The following is a 21,857-nucleotide window of genomic DNA, read 5'->3' as shown; positions in this document are numbered from 1 at the left end:
TCCATCCACACTCGCGGGCGCGCGCGCGCACCTTCCTTCCTTCCCTCCCTCCCTCCCGGCGCGGGACTTGGGGAGCCGAGCGCGGCGGCGCTTCCTCTGGCTGGCTGCTTCGCAGAAAGCCGAGGAAGGGAAGAGGCGGGGTGGGTGGCGGGGGAGGGGAGGGAAGCGCCCGACTTAGCACAAACTCGTTCCGGCTTCCTCGACTGCGCAGCGCACAGCCGAGCCGTCAATTTATTCGCGGAGGCTTGCCCTGCCTCTCGAGTTCTTTCCTCGCGGGATCGGCGGGGGGGAGAGGAGGAGGGCGGGGGTCTCACACATACCAGGGGAGGCCAAGCGGAGGAGGTTGGGGAGGAGGAGGAGGAGGGAGAAGGAGAGGCGAGCCAGCCGGCTGGAAGGAGGAGAGCGCCGGAGACGGAGAAGGAAAAGCTGCGGGGCTCCGGGCGAGACAGCTGCGCGGGGGCTGGAGGAGGAGGAGAGGAGGAGGAGGAGGCGCCAGCCTTTGGCACCTTTTGGAGGGTCTTCCTTTTGGAGAGAGTTTTCCGCCCCGCCGGCTCTTCTGCTTCCTCGCCTCGTCCGGGCGCTTCGTTGAGAAGCCGCTCCGATCGATGCTGTTGCGGCGGCTGCTCCAGTTCTCCGCGCCGGCAGCTGGGAGATAATGGCCAGGAGTTGAAGAAGGACTAAGAAACGGGAGGCGGGGAGAGAAAGGAAGGAAAGGAAGAAAAGGGAAGAGGAGGAGGGGGAGAGGGGAGACCAGCGGCCCCAGACCTCGCGCGACCTCTGCGGCGGCAGGGACTAGCCAGAAGCTTCCCCGGGCCCCGTCCACCTCACCCCATCTGCGTCCCTCCTGCTTCCCCCCCCCCCTCTACGTGGGCTTCGCCCCGGCCAAACTTTCCCTCTTGTTCCCTTTCGCCAATATAGCGGCGGCGGCGCAAAGCGATCCTTTGCAATCCTTGCAAGGATAAAAAGCCCAGATTTTATTTCTCATTAGCAGGAGGCGCGTCAGTCGCCAAGCCCGACAGATAGATAGGACAGACCCACGCAGGATATTCAAGGCACTCGGGCGCGCGCACCCTTCTTCCAGCTAGGGCGACGAAGCGCCGGAGCGCAGTTTTCCCCTGGGTCGGCGCGGGGTGGGTGGGCGGCCATGGCCTCTAGCTTGGCGCCGGCTGCCGGGATCCCGCGGTGAGACTCGCTTATGGTCGCTTGTGACGAGCGGCCAGCCCTGCCTTCGCCTCTTTGGGCCACGGTCCCCACGCGCTTTCCCCGGGGCCAGGTCCCTTCTGCCCGGCGGAGGGAATCGGGGCAGGGTCTAAGAGGGGCGAAGCTGTGAAGCCCCGGTGCAGGAGAGAAGGGAGAAGGAGGAGGAGGAGGAGAAGAAGAAGAAGAAGCGACGCCGGCGGACTGACTTGGATGAGTTTCTCCATGAGAGAACCCGTGATTCCTGGGACCAGTATGGCTTACCACCCCTTCCTACCTCACCGGGCGCCGGACTTCCCCATGAGCGCCGTTTTGGGACACCAGCCTCACTTCTTCCCGGCTCTGGCCTTGCCACCCAACGGAGCGGCCGCTCTTTCCCTGCCCGGAGCTTTGACCAAACCGATTATGGATCAACTGATCGGGGCGGCGGATTCCGGCCTCCCTTTTTCCACTTTGGGACACCAAGCCGCGGCTCACTTGCGGCCTTTGAAAACGCTGGAGCCGGAGGAAGAGGTGGAGGACGACCCCAAAGTCCACCTGGAAGCCAAGGAGCTGTGGGAGCAGTTTCACAAACGGGGCACCGAGATGGTAATCACCAAATCGGGAAGGTAAGCAGGCGGCGGAGGCTGCCCTCTTTTCCAGCCGATTCTCCAAAGAGAAACCTCGGCTGTTGTCTCGCGGGGGGAGGGAAAAGGCCGCTTTCTGAAGCACGAAGTGAGCCTCGTCCTTGTGTAAAAGCCTCAATGCACGCCAAAAGACACCCCCCCAAATCCTCACCCACGAACCCGCAAACTTGACCTCCTCCTTGGTAGAAGGAGAGAGATCTGGCTGCCTTCGGTGTCTTCTCCCCGGGATCTTTCTTTCCTTCCGAGTTTTTCAAACTTTACAACTGGATCCCTTCCCAACAGCAGCTACTTCCACCAAAAAAAGAGAGAGAGAGAGAGAGAGAGAGCTTGTTTCCTTCCAAGAAAATTGGAGAAGGAAAAGCAAGGATGAACTCATGAACTCAGGCCCAAACAAAAATTGCCTACAGCTCTTTTCCGGTCATAAAATATACTTTTGAAAAAAGAAATCACTTGGTGCTGGGTGCTTCCAAACGCAAAGCCTCTACTTTCCAGAAAAAAAAGGAAGGAAAGGATCAGAAAAGGGAAACAGGAAAAAAAAAGAGAGATATTTTTTTCCCCCACCAATAAAGTTAGCTATGATCTGGAAGGCTGTTCCTTTTCGGGGTTGAATCCCAGTTTTTAAATCAGGTATAAGAGGCTTCCCGGCTCACCTAGGCCTCACTGTTAAATTCTGGCACATTTGGAAAAAAAATATATGGAAGAAGGGATTCAAATTTTGGAGGGAATGATCCGTGTTTTTCCCGCCAGTAATCACCCCTCTTCCTGTTGTTTGTTTAAAGTAACAACAATCTGTTGTTTAAACAACTGTGGCGGTTTTTTAACGCAAAGGAGGACTTTCCAGTTTAATGTGCACCTTAAGAATTAGGAAAAAAAGCCACGCGTCCTTGAATTATTTCCTTCAAATGCTGGGACGAAATATAATAGTTGGGAATTATTATTTATTATTGGGATTTATTAAGAGCCATTCAAAATGGTCTGGAATCAAGGAAGAATTGGCGAAAATAAAACAGTATTAAAAAACGGGGTGAAGTTTGCAGTTATTGGTGTGTGTCTGTCTCTGTGTGTGTATGTGTGTGTGTGTTGGAGGAAATTGTTGTTTCTCAAAAGGGAACCCAACAAGAGATTTGTATTGAGGGTTGCAGAGATTTGTAATGAGGGTTTTTCGGCCCGCGGTTAAGTCTTAACCAGCAAAAAATTTGCACCAACCAGCAAAAAAACAACTCTTTGCAGGTTTGGAAATGATATTTGGAAATCATGGGGGGGGGGAAGTGTGGAGATCATGAAAGCCGAGGGTACGACACCCCCCCCATTTGTGAGATATCGATATTATAAATTGATAATGTTACTATAACACCCGTTTTCTATAAGCTTGAATGCTCAGCCTTTAAGGAACAGTTCACTTGAAAATTCAACAGTCAAGATCTGTTTAAGAGGGCACACGTATTTTACAGGGAATCTGATTCCCTGTAAATCAGATTCCCTGTAAAATACGTGTGCCCTCTTAAACAGATCTTGACTGTTGAATTTTCAAATGATTCTGGGAAGGAAGGAAGGAAGGAAGGAAGGAAGGAAGGAAGGAGGGAAGGAGGGAAGGAAGAGAAGGAAGGGGCCAAAACAAAATAAAACAATGTAATAATAACATAACATTCGCTTTCTTTGTCTCTAGGAGAATGTTCCCACCTTTTAAAGTGAGGTGTACGGGTTTGGATAAAAAGGCGAAATACATTTTATTGATGGACATTGTAGCTGCAGATGACTGTAGATATAAATTCCATAATTCGCGGTGGATGGTGGCTGGGAAAGCCGATCCCGAAATGCCGAAAAGAATGTATATCCATCCGGATAGCCCAGCCACGGGTGAACAGTGGATGTCAAAAGTGGTCACCTTCCACAAGCTGAAACTGACCAATAACATCTCGGACAAACACGGATTTGTAAGTGCTTTCGGATTTGTAAGTGCTTTTAATTTTGCTTCACTGAGCTTTCCCTGAACTCCTCATCTCCCCCCTTGACCTAACGCTGGTCTTCATGTAGATGACGGTGATGATTTATTAAACATGAAACTCAGTCAACTGAACACTTTAAAAAACATATCACAAATATCACTGATTGGCGCTGAGGGGTTGATCCAGTTGCTGCCAGCCTCCTAGGGATCAATCAAGTATCTTCTTAAAATGTACGGTGATGATTTCTTTTATTCATTAAACATGGAAGTCAACTGAACATTTTAAAATGTGTCACTAATACCAGCGACTGGTGCTAATGGTTGATATGGTTTGCTTCCAGCGTCCTAAGTATCAACCAAGTACCTACTTAAAATGTACGATGTTCTGAGCATTGCAGGAAGCTTTACTTTCTCGATGTATTTTTTAAAATACAAAATACATGTAGATTATTATTATTATTATTACTACTACTACTACTACTACTACTACTACTACTACTACTACCACCACCACACTGGTGGTGGTAGTAGTAGTAGTGTAGCAGTAATAATAATATAAACGTTTTACTATTAGTAGTAGTACTATTAGCTATTTGCAAAATAGGACGACTAGAAATTCAGATTTATTTGAGAAAGTTTACTTCCTTATTAGAGCAAACACAGATTTGTAAGTGCTTTTAATTCGCTTAGTGAGTGTTCCCTGAACTCCTAATCTTCCCCCTTGACATGGCGCTGGACTTCACCTAGACGATGATGATTATTATATGCTTTATTCATTAAACGTGAAACTCAGCCAACTGAACATTCACAAATGCTTCACAAATACCAGTGTCTGGTGCTAATGGTTGATCCGGGTTGCTGCCAGCGTCCTAGGTATCAACCAAATACCTTCTTAAGATGTAAGATTTGCCTAGTAGCGCAGTTTTTTGCAGTTCAGCTGGTGTTATTGCAGGAAGCAATAAGTAGTAGTAGTAGTAGTAGTAGTAGTAGTAGTAGTAGTAGTAGTAGTAGTAAGCTATTTGCAAAATAGGGTGACTAGGAATTCAGGCCTGTTTTAAGAAAATGGGGTAAACACTTACTTCTTTATTAGAAAGCGTTGGAAATCTTTCTCACACTTGAAATGGGCTACTGTCAATTGTAGATTCCAGATATATTTTTTTTGCAATAAATTCCGGGTTTTTAAAGGAAGTTGGGGGAGGGAGGGTCAAGCCGATCTTTTTGCCTTAGGATGACCTGTTAGAATATCGCGTTTGGTTGTCTTAGGGAGGCTTGGCGTGCGGGTTTGGGAGAGAAGAATAAAATTATGAGGGTAGGACAAGGAGAATGAGAATCAAATCGGCTGAATGAAAATCAAATCGCCGGCGAAGAATCTCCGAAGCGAAACTACCCCAAATTGTAGAAGCTGGCATTTGTATATTGGGAAGAACTGAATCCTATTTAAAGTGGGGTGGGGGGAAGGAAAGGAGAAAGGAAAGGAAAGGAAAGGAAAGGAAAGGAAAGGAAAGGAGAAAGGAAAGGAAAGGAAAGGAAAGGAAAGGAAAGGAAAGGAAAGGAAAGGAAAGGAGGGGAAAAACCTCTATTGACTATGATATGAAAAGAATGTATTTCACGGTTAGACTTTATTTTTCAAATAGTCCATTCATATCACCTTTCCTCCAAATATAATAGTTTCAATATAAAATGAGGTGGCATGCAATGTTTTCCCTTTAAAACCAATTAATAGACTAGTCTTCTATTTATCTATTGTGAATATCTATTTATCTATCTATCTATCTATCTATCTATCTAACTATCTATCATGTCTGTCTGTGTGTGTGTGTGTCTGTCTGTCTGTCTTTCTCTCGGTGTCTGTGTGTGTGTGTCTGTGTGTCTGTGTCTGTGTCTGTGTGTGTCTCCCGCCCTCCCTCCCTCTCTGTCTCTTTCTCTCTCTCATCTTACATATATCCATGCATAGAGACACACATATATCCCTGCTCTGTCTCTCCACAGTTGGGATCCTTTCCCTTATTTTAGGCGCCTTGGAGCGGGATCTCTACAAATTGGGGTAGGGGACGGAGGAAGAGGGCCTTTGGCTGGAAGTAAAATTCTTCATAAAACCATCCAAATATGATGCTCCCACGAAAGATCAGGGAAGCTACACAGGCAGGGTAGAAATTAGGGTGGGGGGGAGTTGAGTGGCCCTGTTTAGACAGAATGTGTGCACGGGCTCCCTTTCCCCCCTCAATTAAATCTTATTCTCCCAACTCCGTTTCTTTTCTTATTTTTTTTCTCTCTCTCTCCCTCTCCCTTAGACCATCTTAAACTCTATGCACAAATACCAGCCTCGGTTTCACATCGTCCGAGCCAACGATATCCTGAAGCTACCTTACAGTACATTCCGCACTTACGTTTTTCCGGAAACGGAGTTCATTGCTGTCACAGCCTATCAGAATGATAAGGTAAGGGGATTTAGATTGGAAAGGGAGTGAGTGGAGGGGGAGGAGGGTTTTTGTGTGTGTGTGTGTGTGTGTGTCCACCGGCATGAGCTTCAGATAAGGCTTCCGATTTGAGCAGGAAGGGCTGGGAGATCTTCCCAATGCAGGTATCAGAATCTGCCCTTCTTTTCTCCTCCCCCCTCCTCCCTTCTTTTTTTCCTTCACCCGCTTCAAAGAAAGCGTGAATTAAATACCCTGCTGCAACCAGGGGGGGCCCTTGGGTCAAGCTGATTAAAGAGGAGCGGGTATTATTATGGGGAAGGGTGTTAATTGAATTTACTGCTTCTCTGCCTGCCTTGGATTGGGGAGAAACTCAGCCTAAGGCTTCCACTCCCTCCTTAGGAGGAATCTTGGCCACAGAGCCAAAAGGAAGTTTTGGATTCCCATTAACCTCTCCGTCCTCTTCTTCTTCTTTTGTTGTTTTGCTGTGTGTATAAGTCTGTGGGGTTAGGGGGTATTTGGATGACGGAAGAAGCTGACTTCACTGAGAATATTTAGGGACAACCTTTGGAAATGTGGGAGGTGGGACAATAGGTGGGTGGGTGGCTTGGCTAGTTAGCTACTGAGATCCCTTCCTCCCCCCCCCCATTATGTGTGCGAGGGAGGTGGAACTGAAGAGCTTGAGGTAGCCCGAAAGGCATGGGAAAGAATTCAATGGCTGGCGCCAGACCTTGATGTTTTTGTTTTGTTTTTAATAGCAATAGCAGTTAGACTTATATACCGCTTCATAGGGCTTTCAGCCCTCTCTAAGCGGTTTACAGAGAGTCAGTATATTGCCCCCAACAACAATCCGGGTCCTCATTTTACCCACCTCGGAAGGATGGAAGGCTGAGTCAACCCTGAGCCGGTGAGATTTGAACCGCTGAACTGCTGATCTAGCAGTAGCCTGCAGTGCTGCATTTAACCACTGCACCACCTTGGCTCTTGATGTTCTTATTTGTTCGTTGGGTTTCTCTCGCGGTGGGCTAGTGACTTGTGATGGGGCTTTTGTGAAGTTTTAGCAGGCTTGCAAGGAGGGAAGCTGGTTCCGGAGTGGAGGGAGGGAGGAAAAGAGAGAGAACAGAGGGATAGGTGGATGGATGGAAGGGAGGAAGGGAGGATAGAGAGGGGAAAGGAGGGAGGGGAGGAAGGGAAAAAGAGAGATGGAAGGAAAGAAGGAAGGGGAGGGAGGGAGAGGGGAAAGAAGGAACAGAGAGAGATCAGAGGGATGGAAGGATGGAAAGAAGGAAGGAAGGATTGTTTGATTGCTTTCACGGCCTTGTGATATATGCAGAGCTGCCTTCTGGATTAAACTGGCAGCAGGTTTACAAAGAAATTGTGCAGGAGACTGAAAAGAGGCAGTTGTGAAGTCCGAGGTTTGTCAGACTTTTGGGTGAAAGCAGAGCCAGGTGTGAGCCAGCGGCCAAAAAAGCAAAGTCCCTGAGGAAGAGAGTTGTTCCAAGCCCTCTTAGAAGATAGTGGAGGAAGAAAGGGACCCAGTACCTCCTCCAAGATAGGATTCACACCTTGGTCTCTAGTTGCTTGTCGAACTCCACCTTTACAGAAGAGTGGAATTAAACAGGACTTCACCTGTCTGCAGGTGCAGGGACTTACCTAAAGCCTCGTCTTCTCCAGTCGACCACCGACCAAACCACCTTTTTTCCTGCTCTTTGGCCAAGCCAAAAGTCTGAATTGTCGCAGGTTCTGAGAAGTCCATTCCGATGAACTTGTCCCTCTTTCGAGAGGAGGGGAGCTTCTTGAAAGCCGAGTAGAAATACGACCTCCTCCTCCTCTGTCACAACCTAAAAAGCAGGGCTCCCACTTCCTTTGCTCCTTGGCCAAGAAATTCAGGCCCCCCCGGAAACTTCAGGAGGGGTCAGTTTGGAAGATATGGATATTCAGAAGATGGGGAAAGTCCTGTGTTCTTGGTTCGTAATTCTAGATAGAAAGAAAGAAATTTGCGTGGGAATTGATTCAAATCTAAACTCTATTAAGCCAAGTTGGGCTTGGCCCTTCTAGGATTGTGGTCTAAACAGAAAATTGGTGGATTACACTGATTTATTTTTCTTGCTCTGAAGTGTCACCCAGTTATGATGATCCTTCCTTCTTCTTTTCATTCTCCTTCTCCTCTTTCTTCTTTTCCTCCTTCCCCTTCTCCTTTTTTCTCCTCCTCCTCTTTCCCCTTCTCCCTTCTCCCTTCTCCCTTCTCTCTTCTTCTTCTCCTCCTCCTTCTCCTTCCCCCTTCTCCTCCTCTTTCTCCTTCTCTCTTCTCCCTTCCCTTTTCTCCTACTTCTCCTCCTTCCCCTTCTCCCTTCCCCTTCTCCTTCTTCTTCTCGCTTCTCCTCCTTTTCCCCCTTCTCTCTTCCCCCTTCCCCTTTCTTCTTCTTTTCTTTATTATGAAAAAAATATTCTCCTCCTCCCCTTCTTCTCTCCATTCTCCTTTTTCCGCCTCCTCCTTCTCGTTTTCTTCTCCTTCCCCCTATTATTATTATTATCCTCGTCCCCATCAGCCCAGCCAGTCATCCTCCCCACCCTCCATTCCGATTTCAGCATTCAAGCCTTGCTTCACTTCATCAAACTTATTCAGCAAAATTTTCCCAAGCTGGACGGTGTTTCCAACCAGCCTTTGAAAGGGAATCTTCCTTCAATCCCCATAAAATCAAAGCAGGAGCAGATTGTCTGGGAAACCTAGGGCAGAATCTGAAGACTTGAAGGGCCCATAAGATATTTTGTCTAGCAGATACTCTTTAAATAGAGAGGACAGGCACACACTGGTTATAAATCGAGATTCAACCCACCCACCCCTAAAATATTAAAAGTAAAATATTTTACTTTAGCCAGATGCTTTTGCAATTGAATTAAAGCAACGAAAGCCTTGAGACTCACTATAACATGACTAATGGGCTGTGCGTTCCATTCATTCCAAGAGGAGCCTAACAGTGCACTTGTCTGTATCTCTGTGTGTGTGTGTGTATGCACACTCACACACTCATGGAGTGGGGGGGGGGAGTTCGCAAACTCCAAGCCGCCTTCTAATTAGCTAAGACTGAGCAACGGAGTAGGGAAATGACCACAGGAACTTCAATCCCCTATGGAACCCCTTAATCCTCGCCTGAATAGCCACAAATTTGCAGCAGGAACTATAAAGCAATTTTTTTTAAAAAAACAAAAACATGCTGGCCTGCTTCTGAGATCCCGTAAGCCTCTCCTTTTTATTTCGGCAGAGATCTGGATAGAAGCTTTTTTCTGGGATCTTGAGGGGTTTTTTTTAAAGGAGAAGTAGGCAATGTTTGGTTTGAATAAATCAGGAGGGGTTTTTTTGCCCCACTCCTCTATGGATTTCCCCCCTCCCCTTTCCGGTTATCTTTTGTGTGGCAGACCTCAGAATCATTCTGTACTCTTAAAAGTCACCCCATGTCTGAACTCAAGGTTTAAGTCCTGATCTCTTTTGCTAAGCTCTTAAATTGTTCTACAGAGGGCAGAAATGCAACAGCAATGCACCAATTTGATCACCAATGCTTTAGCTAGCAGAACAAATCTTTGAACTGTAAGTGGACAATAAGGAGATAACGTCAGTCTAAAACATAGACACAAATGAAGTCGAGAATCTTTTCTTTCCTAAGAATCCAAGTCGGGACAAATATGACCATTTCTTTCTCTGTCTTTCTTTTACCAGATCACCCAGTTAAAAATCGACAACAACCCTTTTGCCAAAGGCTTCCGGGACACGGGGAACGGAAGGCGAGAAAAGAGGTAAGATGAACACGTACATTTCAATTTTCATTTTTTGGGGATGCATCAGAAGAAGCTGCCCCAAAGTCCATTAAAATAAAATAAAATAAAAACAGAAATCGTCTTTCTTTTCAGTTCCTACCCTCCACAAAATAGCCAATTGTGATATTGTGAACAGGAGGTGAAAAGATGGATTGGAAAGTTTGGTTTAAAAAAAAAACTTTTAAAGTTTGACAACGTGCAACATTTTCTTTGGTGCTACTCAAAGGAGAAACTCTCTGCCAAGTGTAAATGTATAGTTTACGACATGTGGTCCCTATTAGTGAAATGACAAAGGCAGAAACAGAAAATGATAGACCACAATAGATAGGCAAACTGATTTTGAAGGACTTTTAACAGATTTTGATGGTAAAGTCTGGGAGTTTCTTTCAAAGAAGAAACTCCAGTCTCCATCAAAACTGGGAAGTAGGAAATCACAAATAACATTTATTTATCTCCTGGTAAGATTTAGGATAAGTGGCGTGGCGAAAAGAAAAGGAGGGGAAAACTCACATCTATCTGCTTCTAGCAGCTTCTATACATTGTCTAGGGTCCCAATCGCTGTGAAAATACTGTGCTTACAAAATAGATTGTGTTTACAACACACACACATACACACAACACATATATATAAATATATATACATACATACATACATTCCTAAAAAAAATTCCAATTCTTTTGGGTGTGTGTTTGTTTCTTTGCTTCTAAAGCAAGAATTATGTTGTCTGTGTTTTTAGTGAAAAGTGGAAGAGTCCTTAACATGGACTTTGTAAGGTCTTCCTTGCTCCCTCCTTTCCAAATTTTATTTATTGACTTATTTTAATCCTGCATTCGGGCTGCGGGCTGTGTTTCTTTACAGATTGGGTCTCAAGAAGCGGTAGGGATGATTGAAATATTGACAAGGGGGATGTGAATAAGAGGAGCAAGAGAAGGCAAGGTTTTCTTAGGCCATAAGAGAATCAACATTTGCATTCAAGTGTTAAACAAGAGTTCCTTTCTTGAAGTTATTCAGACAGCAGATATCTCCTGGATGTTTTTAACAGTCCGTTGGTTAGGGATTACTCTGCCTCTTTTAAAATTTGCATCTCCCTCCACCAAAACAAATAAACCTAAATCCTCAATGGCCTGATTTCCATATGTTTTGATTGATTCAATCCACCATCCCGGATTTGCGCTATTTTAAACCTTGCAGGCCGTGTTTACCCAAAATGGCTAATTAGAAGCTGCAACTGCGTAGCTGAACATGGTTGCTCTTAAACTATGTTTTTTCCGATGCTTGGGTTGTTGTGAACTCATTCTGCTTGGCTAGTTTAAGTTCAACAAATTAAGGTTAAACGTGCTGTGGGAATTCAGCTTTTTAGATACCTGGATGCAAAACTGGCCAACTGGCATTTTTAGTCCGTCCAAACTCAGTCTGTGTAATCAATTAAAGGCTTAGGATGTTGTGTGTGTGTGTGTTTTTTTAAAGCGGGGTTAATGAGATAAAAGATGTTTTAATTAAGCATGGATGAAGGCAGCATGCAAGCAAAGCCATAGAGAGTGCTGCAAAAGATTTAGTGTGACAATTGCTTGATGTGCTTCAACCATTTAAGACGAAAATAGACCTCTGGGTAATTGAGGCTCCAGTTTCCATCAGTTGAAACCAGAATGGCCAATAACAAAGCAGAATGAGATTGGTAATCCCAAATATTTAAAAGTCTGAATGTGCTTTGAGAGCTTCATCCTACTGTGGTGGTATCAGCCCTGGGAACAAGGTTGTTTCCCCAAATTTATGTTATCCTTAGTACAGGTGGTCCTCGGCTTAATGACCACAATTGAGCACAGAATGTATGTTGCTCAGTGAGACATTTGCGGGGGTTTTGTCCCGTTTTCTTGCCACATGTGTTAAGCGGATCGCCACAGTTATTAAGCCAGTCAGGTGGTTGTTAAGTGAACCTGGCTTCCCCATTGAATTTGCTTGTCGTAAAAAAAGGGGGAATCACGTGACCCCAGGACACCCTGACGGTCATAAATGTGAGCCCATTGCTAAGCATCTGAATGTAAACCACATAAGTGTGGAAAAATTTTTTCCCCCGTGCCATTGTAACTCCGAATGGTCCCTAAGCGAACTGTCGTATACCGAGGACTACCTGTAAGATATCTTCAAGCCAGCCAAAAGATGTATTTGAGAATGGGCTGTCCTTAACCCATTCTAAAATACAACTTTTGGATGACTTGATGATTTATCTCAACATTTTGGTTGACTTGACTTAAGCTACGGTAGGTTGGAATTTACAGAGAAAAGGAAGTTTCCTTGGTCAACCTTTAATGGAATTGATTGGTTTTGGCTATAGGGCAGCTGGTGATTCCAGATGTTGTGGTCCAAACCAGCCACGCTTTATGGGTTAGTGTGCTGTGTGTGAAACTGTGGCAGGTTGGACCACACCTGACTAACATCCCCGTCTAGGAGCATAAGAAATATTTGTTTGTTTTTTTATTTTATTTTTAACCTGGCTAAACCAAGGACGCTTTGCATGTTTGATGAAGCCATCCCACCAAAATTAATCCCATTTTCTTTTCTTTTCTCTCCCTAGGAAACAGCTGACTCTTCAGTCTATGAGAGTTTACGAGGAAAGGCAGAAGAAAGAGACTTCGGATGAGTCCTCCAGCGAGCAAACAGCGTTTAAATGCTTTGCTCAGTCCACATCTCCAGCTGTGTCCACCGTGGGTACATCTAACCTTAAAGGTGAGCTGTTTTCCCCCTCTCGGTTTCCACACTGGAGTAAGAGCGAGCTCTCCTACCCTCCTATTGATGAGCAGTTGCTTTCCTACTAACGTGGGTCATTAAAAACAAACAAACACCGATCTCGGAAAACACTCTGGATCTTTAACATTTCATTTTGCCTCTCTCCCTTATTTATTTATATTTTATCCATGGTTTGAATACAGACAAACCCACATGGAGTGAAACTGCGACTTTTCCATTAATTGGGAATTTTCGAAACGCCCAGGGAAAGCTTAAAATCACTGCAAACATCCTCCCCCACCTTCCCTTCTCAACTTCACCTGGCTGCAAAGGATGACGGGCAAGGAAATCTTGATCTGCCAGGGATATTTGGTCTGGAATGGGAGCTAAAAGGTGGCCAGGTTCACAGATTTAGGTCTGCAGATTCATTTAAGGACTGTTCCGAGTTACAGCAGCCCTGAAAAAAAGTGATTGACGGCCGGTGTTTTTTTTAACACTTACAATCCTTGCAGAATCTCCTTAGCAGCTTGATTCAAATTCAAGCGCTTGGCAAACTGACTCGTACTTACGATGATTGCAGTGTCGTCCCCCCCCCCCCGAGGGTTATGTGATCCCCTTTTGTGACAAGCCAAGTCAATGGGGAAGCCAGATCTGCTTAACAACTGACTTAACAACCGCAGCGATTCCCTGAACTCCGGTGGCAAGAAAGGTCGTAAAATGGGACAAGACTCACTTAACAACGGTCTTGCTTAGCAACAGAAACCTTGGCTCCATTGTGGCTGTGAGTCAAGGACTATCTGTACTCCAAAGCTGGTGTCCCAGAGGGCTGCGCATTTCCCCGTGGCTTGCTCTGATTTTGCTAGGCTTATTGTAGGAAGGAATGCCCTTTTTAGTTGATACACTCGTGGTTGTTTTTTTTTCAAGTTTGAACATTGGCTCAGTGTGTTTGTGTGTGTGTGTGTGTGTGTGTGTTTGTGAGGGTGTGCAGCAAACACCGCCCAAAAATTCCAAGTTCATGATTCTTGCTGCCGATGGAAAGAAAAGATATCACCAGAGGCCTGATAAAACCAGTGATAGACATTCGAGAATTCATGCTATTCTTTCTCTGTCCTTCAACTTCACACCCTTCAGAGGGAAGTTTATTATAAAAATAAGAAGATAGTTAATTCCATAAATGTCCCAAAGGTGCCTCCCCCCCCCCAAGAGGCAGCTGGACTTTCTGGTTTTTCTTTGAAGACCTTTCCCTTCTCATCCAAGAAGCTTCTTCGGCTCTGAAGGAGAACTGAACTGAGAACTGAAGAAGCTTCTTGGATGAGAAGCGAAACCTCTTCAAAGAAAAAAAACAGGAAGTCCAGCCGCCTCTCGAAGAAAGCACCTTTGGGACAACCGTGACCTGGATGACTGAGAATCTCCCTAGACATTAATTCCATAAACCAGAACTAAAGGGTCAGGATAAGCTATGATTCATGAAACCCTGAAGGAGCCAGGCTAATTATGATTTCTTTAGCACCGTTTTCTATGCCTTTGGGTTAGCCAGGATTTTGTTTGTTTCTTAGTTTGTTTTTAAGAAAATACCTAGAAAATAGTGAGGTGAAATCTCTCTCCAGCCCCTCTTCTGGATTAGACGGTCATGGTTCCAAGGCCAAAGTAGATCAAACTTCAGTGAAAATTAGATCAGAATCTTGAGTTGGAGTTGGGGAAAAAAACCTGGATGGCTTCCAGAAGAAAACTGAACTATAAGCACAGGACTCCATCTGACCTACTCAATGGAGTTAAGGAAGTTTTGTTCTCAGTGGTGGGGAGAAGAAAGGAAGGCGGCCACCTCGTCTGAGGAATCTCTTGTGGGACGCCTTTCCCCATGGTGTCCTTTCCTTCTTTTTCCACCGTCTCTCTCTTCCTCTTCTCAGATCTGTGTCCCAGCGATGTCGAAAGCGACTCGGAGAGCAAAGAGGACCCCATGGAAGCCAACGAGGTTGGGAAGATCTCTACCACCACGGCCAACATCCTCGCCCTCAGCAGCAGCTCCTCCTTGGCGGGAGGAGGAGACGGGACAGACCCCCGAGAAGGGGGAAAGAACAGCCCTCCCAAACCTCCCATTTTCCCACCAGACTCGGCCAGCAGCAGCCGGGGGGAGTGCGTCTCGAAAATGCCTCCCGATTCCCAGCACAGCCCAGCCGCCATCTCTTCCAGCACCCGGAATTTGGGCGGCGGAGAAGAACTCAAGAACCAGGATGAATGCAGGATGCTCAACAAAGAACCCTTCGCGCCCTTAACCGTCCAGACGGACAATCCTGGCCACCTGGCCCAGAGCCACCTCTCCAACCTAACTTTTCCCCATGGCCTGGCCAGCCAACAGTTCTTCAACCCCCTGAGCAACGGGCACCCTTTTCTGCTCCATCCTAGCCAGTTCGCCATGGGGGGAGCGTTCTCGGGCATGGCCGCCGGCATGGGGCCTCTGCTGGCCACCGTCTCCGGGGCGTCCGCGGGAGTGGCCGGCCTAGACAACACGGCGATGGCCACAGCAGCTGCCCAAGGATTAGGTGGGGTTTCCGCTGCAGCTGCTGCAGCTGCCTTACCGTTTCATTTTCAACAGCATGTCCTGGCTTCACAGGTAAGAGGCGCTGGTGTCTTTGTCTGTTTGTGTGTATTTGTTGTTTCTCTGTGTGTGTGTGTGTGTGTGATTTCTCCCCTCCCTAAAGCAGGTGGCTATTTGGGCATCCAGCAAATCAGAACTTTGCTCCTACATCTGTAGCATCCCACGGGATTCAGCGTCTTTTTGGTTTTGCCCCCCCCCCAACCTCGGAGGGAGGGACCGAAGTAACTTCATTGTTGTTACAACCTTTGGTTTGTGGGAGCCGTTGGTCGTTCTCTTGGTGCTTGGTTCTGCAACTGGGGTTTCTGGATTAGGCTGAGGTGTGATCCCAGCCCTTGGTGGCTCGAGTCCCAAGCTTTGGGGAAGGAAAACCACGCATGGCTCTGTGGGATGGATGGATCAGACACTGCATGTCGAGATTAGAGAGGCGGGCCTCTCCAAGATTTTTTTTTTAAGGGGGGGGTTAGACTATAGCCAGTGGCTTCTGGCTTTATGCAGAAAAAGGAATTTAACAATCCAAAATAAAAACCAGTTTGCAAAAAGAAGAAGGAGAAGGAGAAGGAGAAGAAGAAGAAGAAGGCCAGCTACTTACAAAATCTTTTGGGATGGCTTTTTGTCGGCATAGGAAAGCCAGGCAAATCTTCCATATCAAAACTCACCATTTTAAAGGTGGTGTTTGCAAGGGGGGGGGGGTTAAGTAAATTTGTTGCTGCAGTTCTGTGTGGGGTGTGCATGATTCATTCATTTTAAATATATATATAGTTCTCCCCTTTTCCAAATTCAGGAAAGTTGAGGGAGGGAGGGAGGGAGAAAGAGAAAAGAAAGAGAGAGAGGAGAGAGAAGAAAGAGAGAAAAGAAAGAGAGAGGAGAGAGAGAAGAGAGAGAGGAGAAAGAGAGGAGAAAGAGAGAGGAGAGAGAAGAAAGAGAGGAGAGGGGAAGAGGGAGAGAGGAGAGAGGAGAGAGGATAAAGAGAGAAGAAAGAGAAGAAAGAGAGAGAGAAGAAAGAAAGAAGAGAGTGAGGAGAGAGAGAAGAAAGGAGAGAAGAAAGAGAGGAGAGAAGAAAGAGAGAAGAAAGAGAGGATAGAAGAAAGAGAGAAGCAAGAGAGAGAGAAAAAAGAGAGAGAAGGGAGGAAAGAAAGAGAAGAGAGAGAGAGAAAGAGAGAGACAGAGACAGAGATGCAGATAGGAATTAAAAAATAAATTCTCCAATCAGATTGGCCACCTAAACACACATTCCCCCTCTTTTTCAGTCCAACTTGTTTCCCAGGCTGGTGAAAATAGGAAGAGGAAGGTGTGTGGGATAAGTTCACCTCACCCCCTTGAGTCCTTTATAAAAAAATAAATAAATAAACGTGGGATTAAAAATGAAAATCTTTAAAAATATTTAACTTACTTAAGGAAGGAGCCGGCCCAGCCTGACTCCTGTTTTAAAATTTGCTTCAGTTTTTCTGCAGTTCGTCCTCGGCACGATGCCCAACTGTGGGGTTTAACCGAGGCTTCAGGTAGAGGGGAATCCTAGGAACAAGTTGTTTCATAAATTGGATTAAGGGCCAGTAATCAAGTATCGGCATGTGTACCTTTCCATCTCGTATCTCAAGCGGCTGGAAAATAAACTTAGGCCTTTCCGAAGGCTTTCCGAAGTAGCTCTCTTTCCATCCTTTTGTTCACCGTCTGAACCTGACTGTGTTTTCGGAACTGGGCTAGCGGGGAGGAAGAAGGTAGCTGGGAAAGGCCCAACATCTGTCTGTTGCCATTTCCCAATTTTATCCTTGGCTTGGCAGTTTTTTTATTGCTTCTGGTTTGTATCTGACTTTTCCCTCTCTCGCCTTCCTTTTCTGCTCTCTCTCTCTCTCTCTTTCTTGCCTCTGTTCTTCTCTCCTGTTTCTTTCCTTGTCTCCTGATGTTTCTTCCTCTTGACTTCTACTTTCTAGTTCCTCTTCTTCTTCCCCTTTGAAGTATTCTTCATAGAATTTCTGCGCTTCTCCTATATTCTCTATCTTATAGCTTCTTCCTCGCCAAGATACCAGTACCCCTTCCGGCTTGGCAGTTTTTTAAAGGGACTTGGTAGCTCAGGGACTAAGCATGTAAATCAGAAATGGGTCGGAGGTTTGGCTGTTGGAATCCCTAGCCGCGTAATGGAGCGAGATCCCGTCCCTTGTCCCAGCTTCTGCCAACCTAGCCTTTTCGAAAGCACATATAAAAATGCAAGTAGAAAAATAGGAGCCACTTTTGGTGGGAAGGTCACAGCGTTCCGCGCGCCTTTGGCGTTGAGTCATGCCGGCCACATGACCACGGAGACGTCTTCGGAGAGCGTTGGCTCTTCGGCTTTGAAACGGAGATGAGCAACGCCCCCTAGAGTCAGGAACGACCAGCACATATGTGCGAGGGGAACCTTTTATTTGGGCCCAGGTGTAGTTTGTTTCCCTTCCTCTGGCTACAACTATGGAGGACGGTTGGTTGGGCCGAGCCAGCAAAGATTTTCCGTCAGTGAGTCTGCGCTCAGCACCTTGAGAGAGATGGATGATTGAATGGGGATCAGAGCGCAGTTTGGTTTGGCTCTGGTTCCCTTCCCCGCACCCCCACCCCGGGCTCGGCTACCAACCAACCAACTGCGGCTGCTCCTTCTCCTTAAGCCAGAAAATGAAGTGGGATTTGGCTGACAAAAGCGCCTGGCAAACTAGGTGCTTTAGCATCTCAGGCGTATCCCAGGGCACCTTTTCTGGCAGCGTGGGCCTCTTCCTAACAACTCCCGTTCTCTCCCTCCCTCCAGGATGGAAAAAGGCCTGGAGAGTTGGAAGCCAGATTTTCTTAAGCTGGCGAGATTTCTTGCTGGGGATACAGAAACCTCTGCCATAAGGGGACATCAGCCAAGGAGGGGGAAGGCCAATGGGAGCTGTAGTTTGGGAGCAGCTGGAGGGATGCCCTCCTTCCAGGTGCACCTGGGGAGAGGGGGAGGGGAAATATATTAACTGTGTGGCAGGCCTGCAGAATAGAAACCCATCCAGGGATGGGAGAATCTGAATTTATCTGTTTCTAGAGCAGTGTTTCTCAACCTTGTCAACTTGAAGATGTCTGGACTTCAACTCCCAGAATTCTGGGAGTTGAAGTCCAGACATCTTCAAGTTGACAAGGTTGAGAAACACTGTTCTAGAGCAATCATTTGATCTCTTATTGAGACCAGAATAAAAATTTAAAAATTAAAACAAAATATCTCAATAACAACAACAGTAGTGGCGGTGGTAGTAGTAGTAGTAGTATAATAGTAGTAGTAGTAGTAATAGATGAAACATGTAACAGCGATACCCATTGTCGTTGGGGCACTTGGGGAATTTTATAAAACACATCCAGAAATTGCAGCTTCCTGCAGTAACACCAGCGGAAGTGTAAAAAACTGCTCTACTTGGAACATCTTATATTTTAAGAAGGTCCTTGGTTGATACCCTGGATGCTGGCAGCAAACCGGATCAACCATTAGCACCAGTCACTGGTATTTGTGATGCGTTTTTGAATGTTCAGTTGACCAAGTTTCATGTTTAATGAATAAAGTATATAATCATAATAACGCAGTTTAAGAAGAAACCTGGTTGATCCCTAGGAGGCTGGCAGCATCCTATATCAACCATTAGCACCAGTCAATGTTACTTGTGATACATTTTTAAATGTTCAGTTGACCAAGTTTCATGTTTAATGAATAAAAGAGATAATGATGATGCAAATTATTTGCAAGCTGAGGTTGAGCGATTATGGAGGAAGAAATCAACGGATGTACCAATAGTAATAGGAGCCCTTGGAGCAATACTCAAAGGGCTGCCATGGAAATGTTGAATTTATTAGACCTGAATATCCTGACTTTGCTAAAAATAAAAAATAAAAGCCACAATGCTTGCTTTTACACTCAGATGCTACCTTAATAACTCTTAATCCTTCATTAGGACTTAAACTGTTCAGTTTTTACCAGTCCCAGACTGTGAATCAAACAGAAGATTAAATCTTAAATAATAATAATATATGCAATGTCTATTTGTTCCTTGTTATGTGTGTATGTGTGTGTGTGTATAATCTCTCCCTCCCTCTCTCTCTCTCTGTCTCTCTCTGTTTATGTCTCTCTCCTTCTGTCCATCCCTGGTACTCATGGAAGAGTTTTTGTGTATTTGTGTGCATGCCAATGCTTATTTTGGCCAAAGAAAGTACCCGTTTCCTGGACTTAATTCATAAGTTTGCCCCCTCCCGACCCTTACTCCACCAGCAAAGCACAACAGGGCAGAGTCTGCACCACAGGGGCACCTTCTCCTGGGATGGCTGGGTGGTTGTGGGGAAGGGGAAAGTCCTTGGTGGGTTGACTCACTGCCTGCGCTGACCTGGCAGCCTAATTGACCCATTACTTATGCTGTCCTGGCAGCCTGGCTGACCCCTTGCCTGTGCTGGTCAGGCAGCCTAATTGACTCTCAACTTCTGCTAGCTTGGCAGCCTGGTTGACCCACTGCCAGGCAGTGGTGCATGGGGAGGGGGGGGCTATTTGGGGCTTTCTCCCCCCTCCCCCCCCCCGTGGCCGCGTCTCTGACTGTCTGTCTGCTCTTCTTTTGCAGAGCCTGGCGATGTCCCCCTTCGGCAGCCTCTTCCCCTATCCCTACACTTACATGGCGGCGGCGGCGGCCTCGACGGCCTCCCCGATGCACCGGCACCCGCCATTCCTGAACGCCGTGCGCCCTCGCCTGCGCTACAGCCCTTACTCTCTCTCGGTGCCTCTGCCGGACAGTAGCAGCGGCAGCTTGCTCACCACCGCCCTGCCGCCTTCCCTGGTCGGCGGTGGCACGGAAGGAGGCAAAGGCGGAGCTTTAGCGGGCAGCCCCGGCTTGGGCACGTTGGATTCCTCTGGTTCGGAGCTCAACAGCCGCTCTTCCACCCTCTCTTCCTCCGGCTCGGACAAAGAAGCCACCAGCGAGCTCCAGAACATCCAGCGTTTAGTGAGTGGACTCGAGTCGAAGCAGGACAGAGCCAGGAGCGGGTCGCCCTAGGGGGGGAGGGGGGGTCAGCGTCCTCTACCTCCCCCCCCCGCTATAGGGAAGGAGGGGCACCTCCAATTTCCCTCCCCCCCCACACGCTTTATGGGCCCAACCGCCCTCTCCAAATTGGGCAGCGGGAGTGTGTGGGGCTAGGGTCGCGCTGGGGATGGACCGAACGCGCGAAGCGAGGAGGGATGGTGAGGGGGCGCTGCTGGAAGCTGCTATGAACCACTGTTTTGTCCACTGGAGGCAGGTGTGAATTCTGGGGTCCTCTCCCCATCCTCCCCCCTCCCCTTTCGTTCGTGGTTTTTTTTGGGGGGAGGGGGTCCCTGCCTCCCCTTAAAGATCAAAAGAGAGACGGGCAGAGAAATGGATGACCTCTTCCCCACCCACCCACCCCACCCACCCCCCAGGGAGAATTTGGGGTGGGTTTTTTTGCGTAGCAGTTCCTTCGAAAATCAAGGCGAAAAGGGGGGAGGAGAAAAAGCGGATCCTTTTAATGGTTTTTGGGGGGATGGGGGGGGGGCTACGGCTAGTTTGTTTATTTTTGCATGGTTCGTTCCAAAACGTTTTCTTTTGTGACAGCCCCCCCACTCCATAAATGCTTGCTTAAGGTCCCCAGAGCATTAAATATGTATGTGTGTTTGTGTATGTACGTATGTGTGCAGATAGTATGTCTACACACATACATTTATATGTGTGTATATGTGTATGTGTATGTGTGTGTATGTATGTATATATGTATTCTGATTATATATACATATATATATATATATATATATATATATATATATATATATATATATATATATATATATATATATCAGAATACATATATGTATATATATGTATATATATATATACATACAAACACATACATACATATATGCATATATATGTATACATATTTCTTTACATTTTTTGGTTTCTTTTTCTGATAGGAGCAATTAAAAATATAGTTAGAAGGGGAGCATTATCATTTTGCTGGTTTGTTTTAAAATGACCCCCCTCTCTTTGTTTTGTTTTAATACATTTTTTCCCTTTTACTGTATATGCAATAACAAGGTTTGTAAACGTAATAAGGAGAAGGAAAAGAAAACAGTGGATGCTATTGATAAAGTATTTATGTAATTAATGGATGACTTGTAAATACCTGGCCTATGAATACTCGAAATTAAATTTTAATTTATTGATATTGTATATATGTCTGTAAATATAGACCGCAGCTGTCTTTCTGGTTTCCTTTTTTGTTTTTTGTTTTTTTAACTCATTTTCATTTCAAAGTCAAAGGTTCCCTTGTGAAGAGTTACAACTTCAAAAAAAAAGAGGGGGAGGGGGGAAGCAAAAATCCATCACGGGAAGACCATGTGACATTTCCGATGTTTCTTTTTTCTTTTTGTTTTACTGTGCCATTATGAAGAGATTTGGGGGGGAGGGCAGGGGGAAGCATGCAAAAAAATAAAAATAAAACGCAGAACAAATAGGCTTGGGAAAAAGACTGTACAATGGTTGCACATCGCTGGATACTCCCCGATTCTACC

At 46.2% G+C, this 21,857-nt stretch overlaps 1 protein-coding gene across 2 annotated transcripts; it reads left to right on the top strand.

Annotated features, from left to right (window-relative positions):
* Window positions 1-334: 334 nt before the first annotated feature.
* TBX3 (T-box transcription factor 3) lies at window positions 335-21,062 on the top strand. Of its 2 annotated transcripts, none has more exons than XM_014059786.2 (7): window positions 335-1,805; window positions 3,490-3,775; window positions 6,060-6,206; window positions 9,898-9,974; window positions 12,569-12,720; window positions 14,628-15,331; window positions 19,900-21,062. In XM_014059786.2, the coding sequence occupies exons 1-7, from the start codon at window positions 1,411-1,413 to the stop codon at window positions 20,326-20,328; spliced, it is 2,190 nt and encodes a 729-aa protein (XP_013915261.2). In that variant the 5' UTR covers window positions 335-1,410; the 3' UTR covers window positions 20,329-21,062. The 2 variants fall into 2 exon arrangements, with proteins under 2 accessions (XP_013915261.2, XP_013915260.2); XM_014059785.2 differs by having other exon boundaries at window positions 336-1,805; window positions 3,490-3,757.
* The last annotated feature ends 795 nt before the right edge of the window (window positions 21,063-21,857 follow it).

This window comes from Thamnophis sirtalis, unplaced genomic scaffold (assembly GCF_051295495.1).
Source record: "Thamnophis sirtalis isolate CommonGarterSnake01/CBP01778 unplaced genomic scaffold, rThaSir2_p1.2 scaffold_2, whole genome shotgun sequence".
Taxonomy (NCBI): domain Eukaryota; kingdom Metazoa; phylum Chordata; class Lepidosauria; order Squamata; family Natricidae; genus Thamnophis; species Thamnophis sirtalis.
The sequence above is the reverse complement of the archived record's forward strand: the minus strand, read 5'-3'. Positions and strand labels throughout refer to the sequence as shown.

Bases quoted from the DNA above. Each gene is read 5' to 3' on its own strand.
- TBX3 (XM_014059786.2), top strand. From the start codon at position 1,411: ATGAGTTTCTCCATGAGAGAACCCGTGATTCCTGGGACCAGTATGGCT. The intron at 1,806-3,489 runs GTAAGCAGGCGG...CTTTGTCTCTAG, and splicing joins GTAATCACCAAATCGGGAAG to GAGAATGTTCCCACCTTTTA. The intron at 6,207-9,897 runs GTAAGGGGATTT...TTCTTTTACCAG, and splicing joins CAGCCTATCAGAATGATAAG to ATCACCCAGTTAAAAATCGA.